The sequence below is a fragment of the Protomyctophum parallelum genome, assembly GCF_964188405.1.
Source record: "Protomyctophum parallelum genome assembly, chromosome: 19".
NCBI classification, from domain to species: domain Eukaryota; kingdom Metazoa; phylum Chordata; class Actinopteri; order Myctophiformes; family Myctophidae; genus Protomyctophum; species Protomyctophum parallelum.
This window is the reverse complement of record NC_139717.1, coordinates 29912126-29930766: the sequence shown is the minus strand read 5'-3', so window position 1 is coordinate 29930766 and position 18641 is coordinate 29912126. Positions and strand designations below refer to the sequence as shown.

The 18641-nt window shown below is 44.4% G+C and overlaps 1 protein-coding gene across 1 annotated transcript in view; it reads right to left on the bottom strand.

Annotated features, from left to right (window-relative positions):
- Window positions 1–2508: 2508 nt before the first annotated feature.
- The window catches only part of msraa (methionine sulfoxide reductase Aa), a 76165-nt gene continuing 60032 nt past the window's right edge, over window positions 2509–18641 (bottom strand). Inside the window, exon 6 of the mRNA XM_083789986.1 lies at window positions 2509–3136. Within this exon, the coding sequence (XP_083646112.1) occupies window positions 2972–3136 (165 nt within the window). The 3' untranslated portion in view covers window positions 2509–2971. The remainder of the gene's footprint in view (window positions 3137–18641) is intronic.

The following is an 18641-nucleotide window of genomic DNA, read 5'->3' as shown; positions in this document are numbered from 1 at the left end:
CCCAAGAAGTAGTTGTACCAGTTGACGAGCAAACCTTTTAAATTGTTGAAGATGACAGCAAATTAGTTGGTGCTACCTACCTATCATTACTGCAACTACAATTTCAACCTATGGCATGTTTGGTTTACATCATGTAGCTTTCTTTGATGCCAACCACAAGATGGCAGAATATACCCACCAGTTTTATAATCTTAGTAGGTCTAGGGATGCAACAACCCTATGACAGATTTAGGATCAGTCTTCAATCAAGAAATTAGGTTTTATGGGCGGTCGATAAAGGAGATCGTCTAATCGTGTCTCTATGAAGTTAAGGACGACGTGGCAGTTCGTTATATGAGGATGTACAACAACGAACAGAAATATCTCTGCCATGATCATTTTGTTTGTTGAGAACCCCCCACTCCCCCAGTCCACAATTTAGGTCACCCGCACCGCCAATTCATCCATGCATGCATCCTCAGACATCAATGCTATATGCAGAAAAATAATTTTTACTTTATTTTCATGATTCATGATTTCATATTTATTAATTGTGTTCTGTGTATTGAGGAGACGAGAGGAAACAATAGTACATAAGGAATGTACACAAGAACTGTACTGTACAGAGATAGATAAAGAGAGAGACAGGGAGAAATACCAGTGAGTATAGGAAGAAATGAAGATGAACCGAGAGGAGCTGAGGAGAAGAAGGACATACCTACACACCATTTGCTTGTAACAGACAGTGGATTGAGAGACAAACATGTCATATCTTATGTCATGAATGGATGGTTTATCCATTCAGTGTGTTTGTATTCCACTGCGCTCTGACCGCATTGTCCTAATAGAGGGTCTTTCATGACGACGACTGGTGTAGAGGGGGTAAAGGAGGGGACCAAGTATAGCCCCCTGAGGGACTCCGGTCAACAAAATATAGATGGTTACGGTGAAGGTAATCATCAGGAGTTCCCTGAAGTTGTATTTTTGTAAGTTGTATGGGGGGGGGGGGGCGGGTGGTGAAACCAGTGACTGTTGACCACATTATGGGTTTCTGTGATGAGAGTGGATCGATCTATTTGGGAAGTAAGCTGGCATCTGCTAATGAAGAGGAACTAATGGAGAGGAACTTGGTCTGTGTATCTCCAAATCGGCGCAATGAATGTAGTTTCTGGTGAAAACAAGGTTTTTCAGGTGCTGTGATACTCGCAGTCGGGTTTTTCCACCACCGCCGAGAGAACAACAACCGGTCAAAACACCACACACATCATTTTGTCATTGTCGCGCGATAAAACTTTGGCAATGTGCGATAGATATATTAATTAATGCTGGCGGTCAAACGGTTCTAATATAGTAATTAAAGCGGGTCATGTTAGCATGTTCCGTAGGTGATGGAAGAGCAAACCCTCCCAAGGTCTACTGGCTCCATGCAGCAGCTCCAATGCTGCACACATGTATGCACTGTGGCAATGTAGCCCTCCATGCAGCAGCTCCAATGCTGCACACATGCACTGTGAGCAGCAGCTCCAATGCTGCACACAATATGCACTGTGGCAATGTAGCCCTCCATGCAGCAGCTCCAATGCTGCACACATGCACTGTGAGCAGCAGCTCCAATGCTGCACACATGTATGCACTGTGGCATTCAGCCATTTTGTAGGGAGGTTTATCTCCATCCTTCTCCCTCACTCTTACCACCCCTCCTCTCTCTCTCTCTCTCTAATGAGGGTGCCAAGCTACAGAGGGCTTGGCAGAGGACTCTCCTGCTGTTTGTTTCCCTGCTGCACCATGAAAGTGCGTATGCACACACGCACACATACAATCGTGCACACGCATGCGTGAGCACACAATCGTGCACGCACACAATCGTGCACGCACGCACGCACACACACACACACACACACACACACACACACACACACACAGTCTCTGACAGATGCGTCAGGGAGCAGAACAAGGCTTTAGGCAAAGATCTGAGAAAGGAGGTCATTTAAATGCTACCCAAAAAAGCCATAAAGGCGGTGTACACAAACATGCACACGCACACACACGAACCAACACGAGAATCCAATTTTAATAATTTAATCCAGTGCAGTGCAGTGCAGCTTGTCCTCTTTATACATGCTGACTATGATGATGCCAACATCACTTCCATGAATGCAGCATTAGTTTAAATCACATTAAAAAGGGGTGGTAACTGACTATTTCTGAACGAGCCTTCTGTACAAACTTCACTGCGCTTCGTTAATGAGCCTTCACTTCAGTGTGTGTGTGTGTGTGTGTGTGTGTGTGTGTGTGTGTGTGTGTGTGAGAGAGAAACTTCACTGTGCTTCGTTAATGAGCCTTCACTTCACTTCAGTGCAACGTGTGTGTGTGTGTGTGTGTGTGTGTGTGTGTGTGTGTGTGTGAGAGAGAGAGATTGTAAAGTTTGTGAGATCTTAGCATAGCCAGCTAGGGCTGTGTGTGTGTGTGTGTGTGTGTGTGTGTGTATACTTGAAAAGCTTAATCAGTAATTGGGGAGTGATTCCGGTGTTGCTGGTTTGACAATAGCTTTTAATAATCTTAACCCATCTACACACTTTTCTCTAAAGTCTACTTTTGTGTTTGTGTGTCTAAAACATATTATATTTTCTAATTTAATTAACTGAAACTAGAAAATAAACGATGCAAATGTAAGACTAGAACTACATTTAAACATCGTTTCTTAAACCAGAAACTTAACCACAAGCACGGATGTGGTGCACGGAACAGCGCATGTCCGACCATTGTGTGTCTAATCTGCGTGTAATATAATAATACAATTATTATTAAACACACATTAAGTTCATTAAGAAGATGTTTTCTATTGCTGTGCGCATGCGCACATGTAGGCACACACGCGTGTGCATGACATCATTAAAGCTATGCCACCCACTGATGCGCCCACTGAAAAAGTTATCACCATTACACCACTGATTACTGAGGTGTTACTGGCTCCCATGGTCCCTCCCACAGGTTACTTCTTGAGTCCTATTGGACAGGAGACTCCAGTGCCTCCTAGGCCGCAGTATCCATTGGGGTTTTTGTTGAGGTACTGCTGGTGGTAGTCCTCTGCATAGTAAAATGGCTGGCCCTCTGCAATCTCTGTAGTAATTTGACCAAAACCTTCCTCGATTAACACCTGGAAGACAAAAGACAACACAAATTAACGATGATGTATAGTTGAAAATCCCTCAAGGAGTTCTTGAGATATCACATTCACAAATTTGGAAAGGACGGACAATTCAAAAACATTTCTCCACCCACGGCTGTCTGCTGGTGGAGACATAACCATACATTTACTTGATTTGTGTAATGAGTTCTGGGCTCAATGGTACAGAAAAAGAAGGGTAAAAGAAGCGGATGTCGTGCAATGCAGTACCGTCCTGAGATAGTCTCAAACCTGAACGTTAAGAAGGCACCAGTATTAGAGATGCTCCAATCAGGTTTTTTAGGACCGATACCGATCACCGATTGTTTTTGTCATGATCGGCCGATACCGATAGGTCTGATACCGATACTGATCTTGTGAAATGTTGCAAATTTTAATATTTCCAAAATGATTATATGTCAAAACCTATGTCAAAACTGTTCCTGTGTGTGGGGAGGAAGGGGAGAATGTTTAGGCCTGTCACAAAGATGATAAATGATATTATATCTATATCTGATTGACATTTATACCACTTAAATTGTGTAAAACATCAGTTCCTCCAGATAGGGTAAATTGCCGATCACATATAGGGTAAATGCCGATTACCGATCAGAGTTTCGGCCGATATGGCCAATCACTGATCGCTGGCCGATCGGTTATTGGTGAATCTCTTTTTTTTTAATAATATTTGTTTTATTTGGAAAGATCAGTACATTACAGATAGCATTTTCACATATGACAAACGAGCAATTCCCAAGATTTTGTCTTTTTTTTCATTTTTTTCACCTATTGGTGAATCTCTAACCAGTATCTACTAAGCACTAACATTGACTGAATGGTTCCCACATGGGAGACCAGGGTTTGATTTGATTTCAGGTGATTGCATTGGGGTCTATCCCGGAAGGGGGAGGTCAACGTGGGGGTGAATGTATAAGAGTAGCTCTGCCTGTGTAGGACAGCCTAACCAGTAAGACGCCATGAGGGCGAGAAGCGAACGCTGAAACAACAGAGCTTCTTAATACGGCACAGTTGAGAAGCAGGAGTTAAAGTATTAATCAACAAACTACCGTATGTATGGCTAGTATCCGGGGTTTGATGAGGTCAGTGTCGTGATCTTCATATTATGGAGATTCAGGTGATGATAGTCAGCTCCACATATGGAGATCCACGTATTGTACCAACTTGGTTCATTTGCATGTCTGAGTCGCGTCGCGGCAACCACAGTGGTTATCATGAGACTGTCACAATATGGTCATATATTGACATTCCCATATAGGGGCTTAATATTGATGACATCAGGGATCTCCATATATGGGCATAACAGGGATTGTATTAGGGCATCGGGGATGCCCATATATGGACCTTTTTGTTTCTTGACATTCCCATATATGGGGAAGGTCCCTCCATGGCAACTACATAGATGCCCATATATGGAGATCCCTGATGATGTCACATGTTGTCACATGATGTCACAAGGCATGACCATACATGGAGGCGTGGGGTGACGGACGGACCGATGGGAAATTCACGTTTTCATAGTCGTAACAATGCCCCTTGGCCAATCTCTCTACACTTTTGGCTGTGAGTAAATCTCATGCTGGAGAGCTGGGTTCAAATCCAGGTGGTGATATATACGTAGGCTGAGACAGTTAGTTCTTGGCTTTTCCCTCCATGCCCACCATGAACGGGACTAGCAGGAACATAAGCTGCATGTACGTATGTGCACGTACTGTAGCATCGCTGTAGTGTACAATCTGTGTTACACCGTGGCATAGCTTCCTGCAATCCGCCTGAAATCTTCTATTCTCCGGTCAGTAATAATGAACTGGAATCTGTACAGAATGTAGTCGTTTGTATTGTTGTGTTGTTTATTCGGCTTTTCTATTTGTCTCAAGCCAATGGAATCATGTGTCTGTACAATACAGATTATATTCTATTCTAAAATGTCTTTGGTTAGGATCTCAAAGAAATTACTTCAGTCAAACTTACAGTCAAAACATTCTCTAGTCTTTTTTTATTCAGAAGGCCTATATATGTATGACACGTTCACTGTGGTGCCTTCCAGCCACCACACATACACAGGTCATTAGTAAACTGTCTTCCCACATGACCAGGGCTATGACAGATGTCAGTACACATACCCCAGAATTGTGCGCATGAATGCTCTTTAGGCACGCATGCGTGTGCCACTTTTTTACAAACATTTTCACCATACCTGTGGAATATTCTGAGGCGCGCACGCACGCACACGCACACACACACACACACACACACACACACACACACACACACACACACACACACACACACACACACACACACACACACACACACACACACACACACACACACACACACACACACACACACACACACACACCTTCGAGCTGGTCTCCCATGCTGAATAATGATGGTTGACTTTATGGGGTTACTCTGCCGTCTGCCATAACCATAATGTTGGCTCACACTGCATACCTACAGTATATCACTGCAGGGGAAGTGTGTGTGCGTGTGTGTGTGTGTGTGTGTTACACCAGGGAGCTTCCAGCACCTGTCTATGCACCAGACCTCCAGCTCTGTTGGCAGAGATGTTTCAATGTAGGAGCATGCTGCATGCGCTCCTCATCAGTGTGTCTTTCACCAAACTGCAACGGACGGTACATGTAACACTACACCACATTTCTATGCATTTGCGACGAGTTGTGGTCTTGTAGATCAGCTATTTTTGGCAATGGTTCAGCCCAGAATAGGTATGCTGGGGTTCAAGTGGTGATAGTGCTGTCGGGAATGGGATGGTTTAAGACAGAGGGAGGCTGCGAAGGAAATGATGGGCTGTGACATTTTTGGGCCCTTAAAAACTCATGCACAGAAGCAAGAGTGTGCTCTCTCGTTCTGTAGTTATAAACCTAAAAGATCTGTTTGGTGCAGGCTGTTATATGCTTGCATATATGCACATCTCACGTTACAACATTCTGATCACAATTTGTTCACTAATAGCAGTCCTCTTTGTAGTGCTGAGCTATGTTGCTGGGATCTACGCTGCAGTGGACACTCTCCTCACCTGGCTGTCACTCAGCTGAGGCTGCCCTGTCCCAGCTGTAGCTCATGTATGATTAGGGCCTAGAAGACTAGTATAAATAGGAGTGTTTGCAAACTCTCAGCAGATCCCCAGCAGAGAACACCATGCTGCCATTATGCCTTAGTTAAGTTTTTACTCTCTTTCTTCTTTTCAGTTGTGATGGGCTGGTCGTAAGTATGATTTTGTGTATTTTCTTTTCTGGTTAGTTTAGTTTCATGTTAGGTTTTGGAAGTTTATGGAAGTCTGGTGACTCCGACATGCACATAGTGCGTAGCTCACCAGGCTCCCCTCTTTGTTTTGTTTGGCCAGTCCATCCTTTCTTTTGTTTTGTAAGGGCTTTAGTTAGGTCATGTTTTTGTTTGTACAGTTTTTTCACTCCAAAAGACACTGATGTGTGATTATGATTTATGAATACAATTTAATTGTGCTTATTAATGAGAACGGGTGTGGCCTTATGATTGAAGATTGTCAGCGAGCTGGAGCTAAATATCCTAAGCCATACTCTTGAGTCCATTCCTATGTGTGAGTTAGCTTAAATCTAGGCGAGTTGGAATAAGACCTTTTAAACAGAGAGATTATATACAGGACAGTACTGCCTGGCGACAGTGCGTGCATGCGTACGTGTGTGTTACACCAGGGAGATTCCAGCACCTGTCTATGCAGCCCTGCTGCCAGAGATGTTTCAAGGTACTGTATGAGCATGCTGCATGCGCTCCTCATCAGTGTGTCTTTCACCAAACTGCAACGGACGGTACATGCAACACTACACCAAATCTCTACCCATTTGCGACACATTGTGATCTTGTAGATCAGCTAGATCACCCTAACTCTTTTGGCAATGGTTCAGCCTAGAATAGGTATGCTGGGGTTCAAGTGGTTAATCAAACCAAACTTTTTTTCCTCTGTGGAATATGATCTACTGTAATGTAATAATAATAATAACTTATAAATAAAGACCAGACTGTTGCCTCTCGCAAAAGTTGCGTTACCAGACTGTTGCCTCTCGCAACAGTTGCGTTACCAGACTGTTGCCTCTCGCAACTTCCAAATGCTTCCATCATACATGCTTCCGTCTGAAGCAACGGAAGGGCTATCATGAGTAAAATACAGTATAAGTGGAGACACCTCCCCACTTCCGTTTCGTCTTTACAGTCGCGCAAATTTAGATTCCTAATAGAAATAGAAATCACCTATATAGCTTACTGCTTAGCAGAAAAGGAATTACAAAAACAAGCTCTACAAATCATTTAAAATATATTTCCGTGAACGGAAATAGCAGCTTCCTTACTCAGATGTCAGGAGGTGTAGTTCCAGACTCTTTATAGCATTCAGAGATTGTGGAATAGTTGTCTGGCTACGCAAGACTATTCATTCTCTAGGCCTCTTCTGGTACTAATGTGAAATTACAAAGTGTGGATAACCTGTACTAAACCTTTGAATGTTTCTTCAAAACATTCAAAGGTTCAAGGGTTGAACCACACTATTGTGTACTTTAATTTGACTTAATACTTGTGCTTTTAGCCCATTACTGCCATTGACGCATGTATACGTCATTTCAGTCCAACGTGCAGACCGCCATTGGTGCAGGTGTGCGTCATGTGGTCTTTTCAGTGTTTACGATAGAGGGCACTCATCCGCAACCTGTGAGTGATCCTAGGACTTCCGAAGACGAGTACACCCGGAAATAAAATCCAGCCAGTTTATTCAAATGTTATAGGATATATAAAAAATGATCTGCTTTCTGTTCCCACGCAGAATTTTCGCGGTGACACACTTTTTCCACTGATGAAAGTAGAGAGACTCATCTTCCTTTTGAGAGATTTGCTGTTTACATGTACATTGTCATAGAACTAAATATACTATGGGTCTTCAAAGATAATAAAAACGCTGGCAAAGGCTGTAAGCCAAATGAGAAAAAGAGGTTGCGCATCAGCAATGGTTTTCAGTGGAGTGCCAAACCCAAATCCAGTATACATTAAAAAATAGGAATTAAAAAAATTCCAAAAAGGTAGAACATCCAAAAATCCATCAGAGCACTTGCCTGAACTCTGGCAGTTAATACGTTTGTTTTGGCATTTTCTATGCTTAATTTATGGAAACCAAGGACAGAGAGAGAGGAGAGACATGAGACAAGACAGGGCTAAGATTTGAACTCGAGTATATGATAATATGCTCTACGCAATTGGCTGAGCCCTATTTGACTTTACAAGCTTCAACGAATATACTGTATATGTTTATGAACTGCTTTATACTGTTCATGTTCGTTTGGTGAACTGCTTCGTCTGACTTTCATCGTTTGAGTTTGAGAGGTTTAATGTCTGCAACCATATAGCCTTGATAATCTGCCTTGGTAATCTGTGTGCATCTGTTCATTTGTACGTGCAGTACAGGTTTTTGTCGTTTCTGTAACTTTTCTGTAATTGCACATATGGAACGGGTTGCAGAAAAGGTGCTCTTGTACTCTCCCGCTTGCTTGCATGCGTTTGGCAGCATGAGTGCGTGGTTGCATTTCATACTTGCATGCGTGTGTGTGTGTGTGTGTGTGTCAACACCACCAAGACCATCAACACCACCAAGACAGAAGTGGTCTGCCAATGGAGCTCCAGTACCCCACACACCCTGCCTGCCTTCACCATTGACCACAAGCCACTGACAATAACCCCATCATTTAAATACCTGGGCAGTATCCTCTCTGAAGACTGCAGCATCGACAGTGAAATCCAAAACCGGATCAAGCAGGCATCAGCTGCCTTTGGGAGACTACGGCGACGAGTCTTCCAAAACAACAACCTTCACCTGCACACCAAAGTTTCCGTTTACCAGGCTGTCTGTATCACCACCCTCCTCTACAGCTGTGAAGCATGGACCCCATATAGCCGTCACATCAAGGCCCTGGAGCGTTTTCATGTTGGATGCCTGCAGCGCATCCTTGGCCTCACCTGGCGTGATCATGTACCTCAGACTGAAATACTTGCTAAGACCAACTGCAGGAGTATCGAGGCCATGATCACCCAGCACCAACTGCGCTGGCTCGGACACGTCATACGGATGCCCCAAGATCGGCTGCCCCGTAGAGTGCTGTATGGCCAGCTCCACCATGGCCAGCGCCTGGCAGGAGGGCCAAGGAAGCGCTACAAAGACCAGCTGAAGACCTCACTGAGGAAGTGTAAGATCAGGCCTGAGGACCTGGAGGCTGCTGCTGCTGACCGTGACTCATGGCGGCAGCACTGTCACCAAGGAACCCAGAGGCTGGAGGAGGACAGGACTGTCAGAAGACAGCAACAGAGGCAACAGAGACACAGGAGGAACACACCCATGACTGCCAGTACCACTACCACCACTACAACCTACCCATGCCCCACCTGCAATAAAACATGCAACTCCAGGATTGGACTCTTTAGCCATCAAAGAACTCACCGTTAAGGACATAAGTGGACGTCATCATCGGATTCGATGGACAACCATAAGCAGTAAGTGTGCGTGCGTGCGTGCACGCGCACACATTCGTGTGCTCGCACAGGGATGGGAGGGATGTCTCAGTGCAGGAACTTGCCAACAAGCTCATTTCTGGGACCATCTGCCAGCAGGCCCCTCAAACCTGGTATAGACAGCTGTCCTGCTGATGCACTAACGCAGAGGAGACGAGATAAAAAGATGAGCATAACGACTAACGGGGAAGAATACAAGGAAAGAATATTTTTTGCCTTTCTCTTTCTCCTTCCCTCCCTGCCCCTCGCTCCTTCTCTCTGTTAACGTTTCCCATAGGTCCAAAGCACTTTTTAAACCGTTTACCTATCTCAACAGGGACAGCCAGCAGTTAGCTCACGGGTAGTCACAATAATGGCACCTTAACTCTGCTGAGCTCCATCATTTTACAGGACTCGTCGTCGTGCCCAGATTGTGTCCATGCCACCCCCCACGGGCTGTGTGCCCACTGCGAACTGGCATCAGGCCAGGCAGACGTGTATCACGGCCACTAAGCTAAGGACAGCACGGACACAGTTAGGCAGTGATCTGCCAACAGGAATGAAGGTCCAAGCCAAGACCTCTAAAGCGGCTCCCATACAGACGATCCACAACGCAAAGACTTGCAAACATTTGCAACAGAATACTAAGGCCCAAACCGCACCAATGCAACTTTGCATGGCGAGCCATTGGTTCTGATTGGGCCTAACACAGTTTTGCAACTGACAGTCCACACTCAGGTTCTGGGCTGAAAATGATTTCCGTTCCTAGAGCAATATGTGATAAACAACAGACAAGGCCGCCCCTAAAAGTGGACAGTGACGACGACGACGACGACGGTGACAGACACATCAAGGCGAGGAGCAGAGATAGTTTACAGTTTCCATAGCACGTCAACCTATTATAATATGAGAGAGAGAGAGAGAAACACATGTAGTGGCAGAATAGTGGGAGCAACGTGTTTGTGATCAGAAATGTGTTTTGTGGCCTAGACACCTGCGTATCGTGGGTTCAAATCCTGATCCCAACGATCTTTGCTGCGTGTCACTCCCCATTCCGTGTTTGTGATCGGACAAGTTCAAGCAATTGGAACGGTAATACAGACCTCTTTAGCTTTCCTCTGCAGCGGTCACTTTGGAAATTATTGTGGACACGGCTTAAATACTGTGAAATTAAATATCTATGGACAAAATAATTGCCTAATTTCTAGTGTGTGAGCTAGTGTGCATGTTTGTCGTAACTCTCTTTTGGCTCGAAGCACGAGGCTGGCTTGACGCTCCTCAGCTTGTGCCAATGCCTACCAGTATTTTTAGGACTGGCAGCAAGCCAACCGGGTACAAAGTGAAACTAATGCCCAAGATGGCTGCCGCATTGTGGAGATGCTGCTTTTACCACCAGGCCTTATGAGACTAATGACTGAGACATCACTGTTTCAAATGTGGAATTAGAACATGTCAGCATAGAATGTTGCACCTGGTTTCTTCCATTTACTTTTATTTAATACTAATACTAAAAATAGTAGTTTGGACCACACTTCTTTGAAGTATTTGTCACTATATATTTGCATATAGCCTACAGCAAACATTTGGTATCTGAATTTAACCCATCCTAGCAGTGGCACTTGGAAGTGCCTCAGGAGCGGTTAGGGGTTAAGTGTTTTGCTCAGGGACTCCTCGATACATTGCCGGGGCCAGGAATCAAACCTGGAACTTTCTACTTCCCAGGCGAGCATTCTACCCGTTCAGCTATGGCTAATAACATTTATTCAAAAAATGTGGAGTAATGTGGGCATAACCTTTATTCAACCAGGAAGTCCCACTGAGATACAAGTGCTTTATACAAGGGAGCCCTGGCCAAGATGGCATCGAGATAATAACAAATCACACCCTTGTGAACTGAGTGGTGCAACTCTGTGTGGTGGCCCACAGGAACGCTCCCAGGGTGCCGGCAAAGGAAAGGAACTGGTTGGAATAACGTGTTCCTTCCAAGTGCTACGTCTAACCAGGGAAACTCTCCCCTCTCAGGAGCAACTTGGACACTCAGGCATGAAGGAAGCATGAGTTCAAGTCTGTTGCTCTCCCCATGTCCCCCATATATGGGGACTAGGTTGGCGGAGGCTGTGTAGAGCCCAGAATCACATTAGATAATTGACACAGGGGTGAAAAATGGGTTACAAAATTGTGTGATAAAGATTATGAGAAAAGAAATAATTACAGTCTACAACAGCAACACAGACACCTGCTTGGTATGGGAGCTGCACCAGCCTTCATGGTTGTACTTTATTGTTACATCTTGTGCACAAGTATGTAAGAGTGAAACTTATGTTGGTTTGGCTTCCTTGAACATAATTCCTTGAACAAATTTACATTTCATGTAAGATTTAATGGACAATAAGGTTTTATTTATTGAATCTGAATGACTGTCAGAGAGAGTAATTTACAATATATGAAATAGAAACAAAACATCCTAGAACTATTGTGGGGTCATGCTGTAAATGACCAGTGGAGACGCAGAGAGTAACAAGACTAGCACTCGTCTGTACATCACATGCACATTAATATCCTCTGCACGCATGCACGCACGCACAGAAATATAAAGAAAGTAAATAGAAAGGTAGAATCATTGGACAAGTACAACTACGCATGTGTATTGTCTAGGGGTGTAACGATATAGTAACTGCATCGAAAAATATTTTTTTATTTCAAGAATCGAAGTATATCGAAATGAAAACAGCAACATTAACTAAGTATGTATCGTATCGGAATGGAAATCGCAATGGAAATAATCGGTATCGAATTGTTTTGCTATGCAATTAATCGATTATATCAATACTACATTTTTGTGCATGGTATTTATCCATTTTTAGAAGAAAAATTTAAATGAGGGGTTTAATTACTTAATTTAAAATAATGTCAATGTATTTTAAAGTTACTGTATCGATTTCAAATAATTGAATCGTATCGGATCGCCATAATGAACCAATATCGTCTATGTATCGTATCGTCAACCATGTATCGTGATATATGGTATCGCTGTTAAAATGTATCGTTACACCCCCCTAGTATTGTCCTATGAATAAACAGTGAGAATTCACAGTGAAAAGCTACAGTGCTCAGACGTTAGGCATTCAGTGTCTTGCTTAATGAATAATGCTGCTCTTGGTGCTGTGGGGATCCAATCAAGTCATAATCTCTCAAGACAGATTCAGAGCTCTGCAGCAGAATCTGTCGGCAGCTCCTGTTACAACGTGCATAGTTAGGTATGTTAGGAATGTACTGTAAACAAAGACACGTGCGACCGGAAGAGGAGGGACCAAACGGGCCAGTTGCACCACTCGGTTCACACGGGTGTGATTTTTAAAAATATATATAACATTTTTATCCCATTTTTTCACCCAGTGTCAATTCTCTACTGAGTCTACTGTAATCCTTGGCGCTACACTTCCTCTGCCAACCTGGGGGGGCAGCGGACTGACCTCATGCTTCCTTCTATGCATGAGTAGTCCAAACTGCTTCTTTTCACCTGACAGGGGAGAGTTTCGCCGGACGTAGTGCGTGGAAGGAACACGTTATTCCGACCAGGCTGGCCAGGGGGAGGTAGTTTAGAAACCAGGATTACTCCATGTTTTTTTTATGAGGGTACCTACCCTAGGGGACACGGGGAGAACATGCAAACTCCACACAGAAGGGCCCTTTCGCCAACCCCGCCTCGGGTATGGGCACTGATGACGTGGAGGAGAGGACACGCCCGGCCCCCAGCGGGACTCGAACCCAGGACCTTCTAGCTGTGAGGCGACAGCACATATACATGCAGTCTCTGTATGCATTAGTTCATCTATACCTACAATCATGGAAAAGCAACTCGAACACCGATGCAATTGTGCGTCTATCCACACATCATGCACACACACACACACACACACACACACACACACCAGTGGTCACGCCCGTTCCTCTTGGTGTTGAAAATTGCTCAGCTCAGCCAGTTGGATTGTGGGTAATTTCACAGACAAAAGGAGACTGAGAGCTGGAGAAGAGATTGAGTTTTTATCTCTAATTTCATCTAGAAACCATTATGTCCGCTTCACCATCTCTAAATCACACACATACATTGCCAAAACACGGATACACACAGACAGAAACACGCACTGCAGTGCACACAAACCCACTTAGGAACGTTTAATTTCTCATCTCTAATGTATCAGCTGGGTGTGTGTGTGTGTGTGTGTGTGTGTGTGTGTGTGTGTTAGTTAAACGTGTCATTACATATCACCACGGTTGGTAGGAGAGGTAAATGTGACCTGACACTTACAAGTCTACCCTTTTATCTCCAAAGCTACCATCCTCCCTTCTAGGCTCAAATCAAAACTAGCTAGTCCTTTCCTCACTCCTTGGATTTTTATTTTGTTTTATTTCATGCAGCTTCACTGTACAATAACAAACAGTGAATATTAAAAAAGAATACAAAATAAAAGACACTTATTTACTATGAAAACCTGCATTTCATGTCAGTCAGTCCGTCACACCTTGTGACACGCTCCATACTGTATATGGCTGTCTCCATACATGAAGATCACAACACTGATCTCATCAAACCCTGGATAGCCATACATGGAGAAGACTGGATCATCACCTAGATCTGCATATATGGAGCCGCCAGCAACTCTACATCATGGCCTCACGGACACCTTGTTGATCTGACCTCATCAAACCCTTAGATCTCCATATATGGAGCTGACATGTTCTTTTTTTACTATATTTTTTTATCCCACGATTTTGTAGCCCATTTTTCTGTGTCAATCATCTAATGTGATCTACACACCCTCCACCAACCTAGTCCCCATATATGGGGGACATGGGGAGAGCAACGGACTTGAACTCATGCTTCCTTCATGCCTCAGTGTCCAAGTTGCTCCTTTACACCTGACAGGGGGGAGTTTCCCTGGTTGGACGTAGCGCGTGGAAGGAACACGTTATTCCAACCAGTTCCTTTCCCCTCCATCAGGCGCCCCGGCTGGCCAGGGGGAGGCAGTTTAGTGACCAGGATTACTGCATGTTTTTTGTGAGGGTACCTACCCTAGGGGACACGGGGAGAACATGCAAACTCCACACAGAAAGGCCCTTTCGCCAACCCCGCCTTCGGGTATGGGCACTGATGACGCGGAGGAGGAAACACGCCGCCAGCACCCACAGCGTCCCGAGCGGGAATCGAACCCAGGACCTTCTAGCTGTGAGGCGACAGCACTACCAACTGTGCCACCGTGCCCCTTCCGGAGCTGACGTGTTCTGACATTCCATATGTTGATCCTCCCCCACCCGTCCTTCCTCTTCAACGTCTCCCTTTTGACGGATACCTGTCCATTCAAACTCTAGGAACATTCTCAACAATTCATTCTCAGCCAACATTGCTACCTACTAGCATGAGAGGGCAGAGGTCATGCTGAGAGAGCCTGGCCCCCGGTGGCCCGTCTGGGGAGTAGGGGGAAGTTGCAGACTGCACTGACAGAACGGCACATGCAGAAACCTAACCCTAACCCTAAGTTCTCTCACTGCAGGATCCTAGTCTGCAGCTACCCACTATTACACAGAGTTGGCATATGCTATGATAGGAGTAGGTGTCCAACACATGGTGGTCAGAGGAATCTTGTAGTGTATTTTCAAAATGTCTGAAATCTTTATTTTGCAATATTAATATCCCTGGGGAAATGATCGAGTAAGTGCTACTTTATCCTATGTTATTATCGGCTACTATTGTGAACCAAACACACACACACACACACACACACACACACACACACACACACACACACACACACACACACACTCACACTCACACTCTGCAAATGGGCCAAATGAAACTCCTGTAACTCCTGCATCCCCCAAATGGCTGCCCTCTCCATTTCATAGTATTATACTACACTAACCCAGGCCAGAGTCCTTGTGATGGCATTCCCAAAATGTCCTCCCTGGCCCTGCCACGTCGGTTGCGTGACGATTCGCTCGCAGCTCCCAGACTGTTATAAATGCATAATTCACATTCAGTCATTTGCATGCCAGCGAAGCTGCCTGCTTATTTGGAATGCAAATAACTGCACTGGCCTGGTAAAGCCAGGCAAACATGAAGAGAACTGATAAGAAAGAGTGAGGAGAGAGAAACAGAGACAGAGAGAGAGAGAGAGGACCAAAGAGAGAGGAGGAGAGAGAAAGAGGTGGCAGAGAGAATGCAATGAAAAATGTTAAAAAACAAAGGCATATGTGCACCTGTGAGGACATATCTGCATTCTGCGTGTTTGCGCGTGCGCACACACTCACACATGCACACTCATTTCCAGCAGAAGTGTTCTTGAGAAATGCAGACAGAGAGAGAAGCCCCTTTTACTCAACCTCCTGTTCTATGTCTTAATTTGTCTGCCAATTTAGTCATCATATGGATTCCCAATTCCTCCATGAAGTTCTTGCCACTGCTGACCCTGAGTGTGTAAACAACCACGTCTCCTCCGATACGTGTGACGTCGCAGCCCAAAAAAAAGCATGAGGAAGAACACGCTATCCTCCCTGTTCTGCTCCCTAGTGCAGTGACAGATACAGTATATCACCCTGGCCAACCTGGCAAGGCAGGACAGGAGACTCAGGACAGGAGTGTATGTCCAACGTCTATACCTGCCTCAGACCGCTCCCTACCTCTCTTCAATTTCTCATTCTCAACGTATTTCTGATGGCACAGCCCGACTCGCTGCAGAATATTTGGTGAAAAATGTTCAGTACCAAAAGGTCAGTCCTCCTGATCTAAACAGGGGACTTTAAATCAATTATCCAAAACAGTTCCACAACCAGGGATATGCACAGTGCACACCCAAACTATATGCAGACTGGGTTATGCATTCTTTACCGTATCATCATCATCATCACCATCACCTTTATTTATACTTGGAAATACAGTTGAGGGAAAGCCCTCATTTTCAATGTAGCCGAGGTTACAATACACAAAATACAGTCAAAAAATACATCAAACACAACATTATAAATCAGGATAAATAAAGGAACTTTATACAGACCAACCATCAGTAAAATAAATCAATTGAAGCAGGAGCAATAACGGTGAAAAATGTTCTGGAGAATTCCTTTGAACTGACCGGAGGATGGCAGGGAGCTCAGTTTGAAAGAGTTCATTCATGAACTGCATGGTTTAACTTTCGGAGAGGAGCGCTGCTCTTTTGATCCTGCTGTCTGACGACCTGATTATTTACAACCTGATATTGCGTCATTACCACAACCACGTGCTCTGTATGACAGAGTTAACGCCTATAAACAGCTTAAATTGTGACGTGAAAAACCGACAATGTCACTCTTTAGCACTAATAGTACAGTGGACTTAGTTTAAATTAGCAACACATCGTTTTGAGTTAATTACAGTATGTAGTGATTTGTATTCTACCAACAAACTGTCATCTCCAATTTGTGCATATGTGAGACAAACAGGGAGACTTGTGAGTTTTGTAATTTAGGAATGACAGCTGAGCAGGTTACAGAACTTTAGCGTGGTCTCGTTATTTGGACACATGCTTGGTGAAGGAAAATGCTTCAGTAGATTAGCATAGCTTCTGTGACTGCATTCTGCCATGTCAGCACTCCTCCGGGTGGAAACGCCTGGTGACGTGACGATATAGTCCATTTTGTGTCGGTATAATACATGCGTAGGCTACAGTTACACATGTAAATAATCTACTGACAACAGCTGTCATAAAGAGCATAGCGTGCACTAAACACTGCTGACGTTACACGTTACACTTCTGATTACGCCATGCCATGTAAAAGCACACTGGGGCCCAGCTTTGTTTGGTTCTGTGTGAAAAAGCAAAATAGGCATTAATGATGGATTTGATTCATGCCACTATACAGAGAGGGGGGGGGGGGTCATTTCTGAGCACTCTGCAGAACAATGGGTATTCTCCCTGTTTGAGTGTTTATGTAAACACAAACATTGCGTAACACAAACACTGATGATGCATTCTGATTCGTCGGAATGAGATGATGTATGATGATGTACGATGATAAGATCGCCCCTCACTTTACAAGGGTGTGATTTTTTGAGGGACACTAGCCCCTCCTATATATAACTACTAGAATTTCACGGCCGCTTCGCGGCCGCTCATCCCAGAGTTACTTTGCCGCCGCGCACTATGGGAAGAAGGAAATTGCGGGAGTTGACTCCACATGTAGTAACGGATGGGTTATTAGTTATTATTATGTGTCCTTATTAGTGTAGTGTAGTGTAGTCAACACGTTATGGCCTATACACACTGCCCGGTATTTCCTCCGATTATGCTGTCGGGGAGCATTTTTGGCGCTGGCCGACTAAACCGCTGATCTGACGTTAAGCGGTGCCCAAAAGGTAGATCACAAAGGCTTTGCAGTTAGACCACATGACATGGCCCTAAAAATATATATAATTTTAATATAAAAAACGATTTTTGCATCTGCCGCTTGAGATGACCTGAGATGACTTGATTGAATGACATCAAAAAGGGCCTGTCAGCTCAAACATACAATGCAATACTTGTTGTTGCCTACAATCATCAGTAGCAAGTCAAATACCAAAAATAAAAACCCTACCATTTCCATTCCCCCCCCTCTATTTCCCATTCCATGTGCGTTTGTCTTATAGTTCTCTGGCCTCACACACACACACACACACACACACACACACACACACACACACACACACACACAGTATTGGCAACAAATTGCACTTGAAGTACAGTACAGTTGAAAATAGCAGATCTACCAGCTCACAATGGATAATCATGTAACATATTCTGTTTCTCACACACACACACACACACACACACACACACACACACACACACACACACACACGCACACACACACACACACACACACACACACACACACACACACACACACAGATAATTGACATCAAAATGTACTTTAC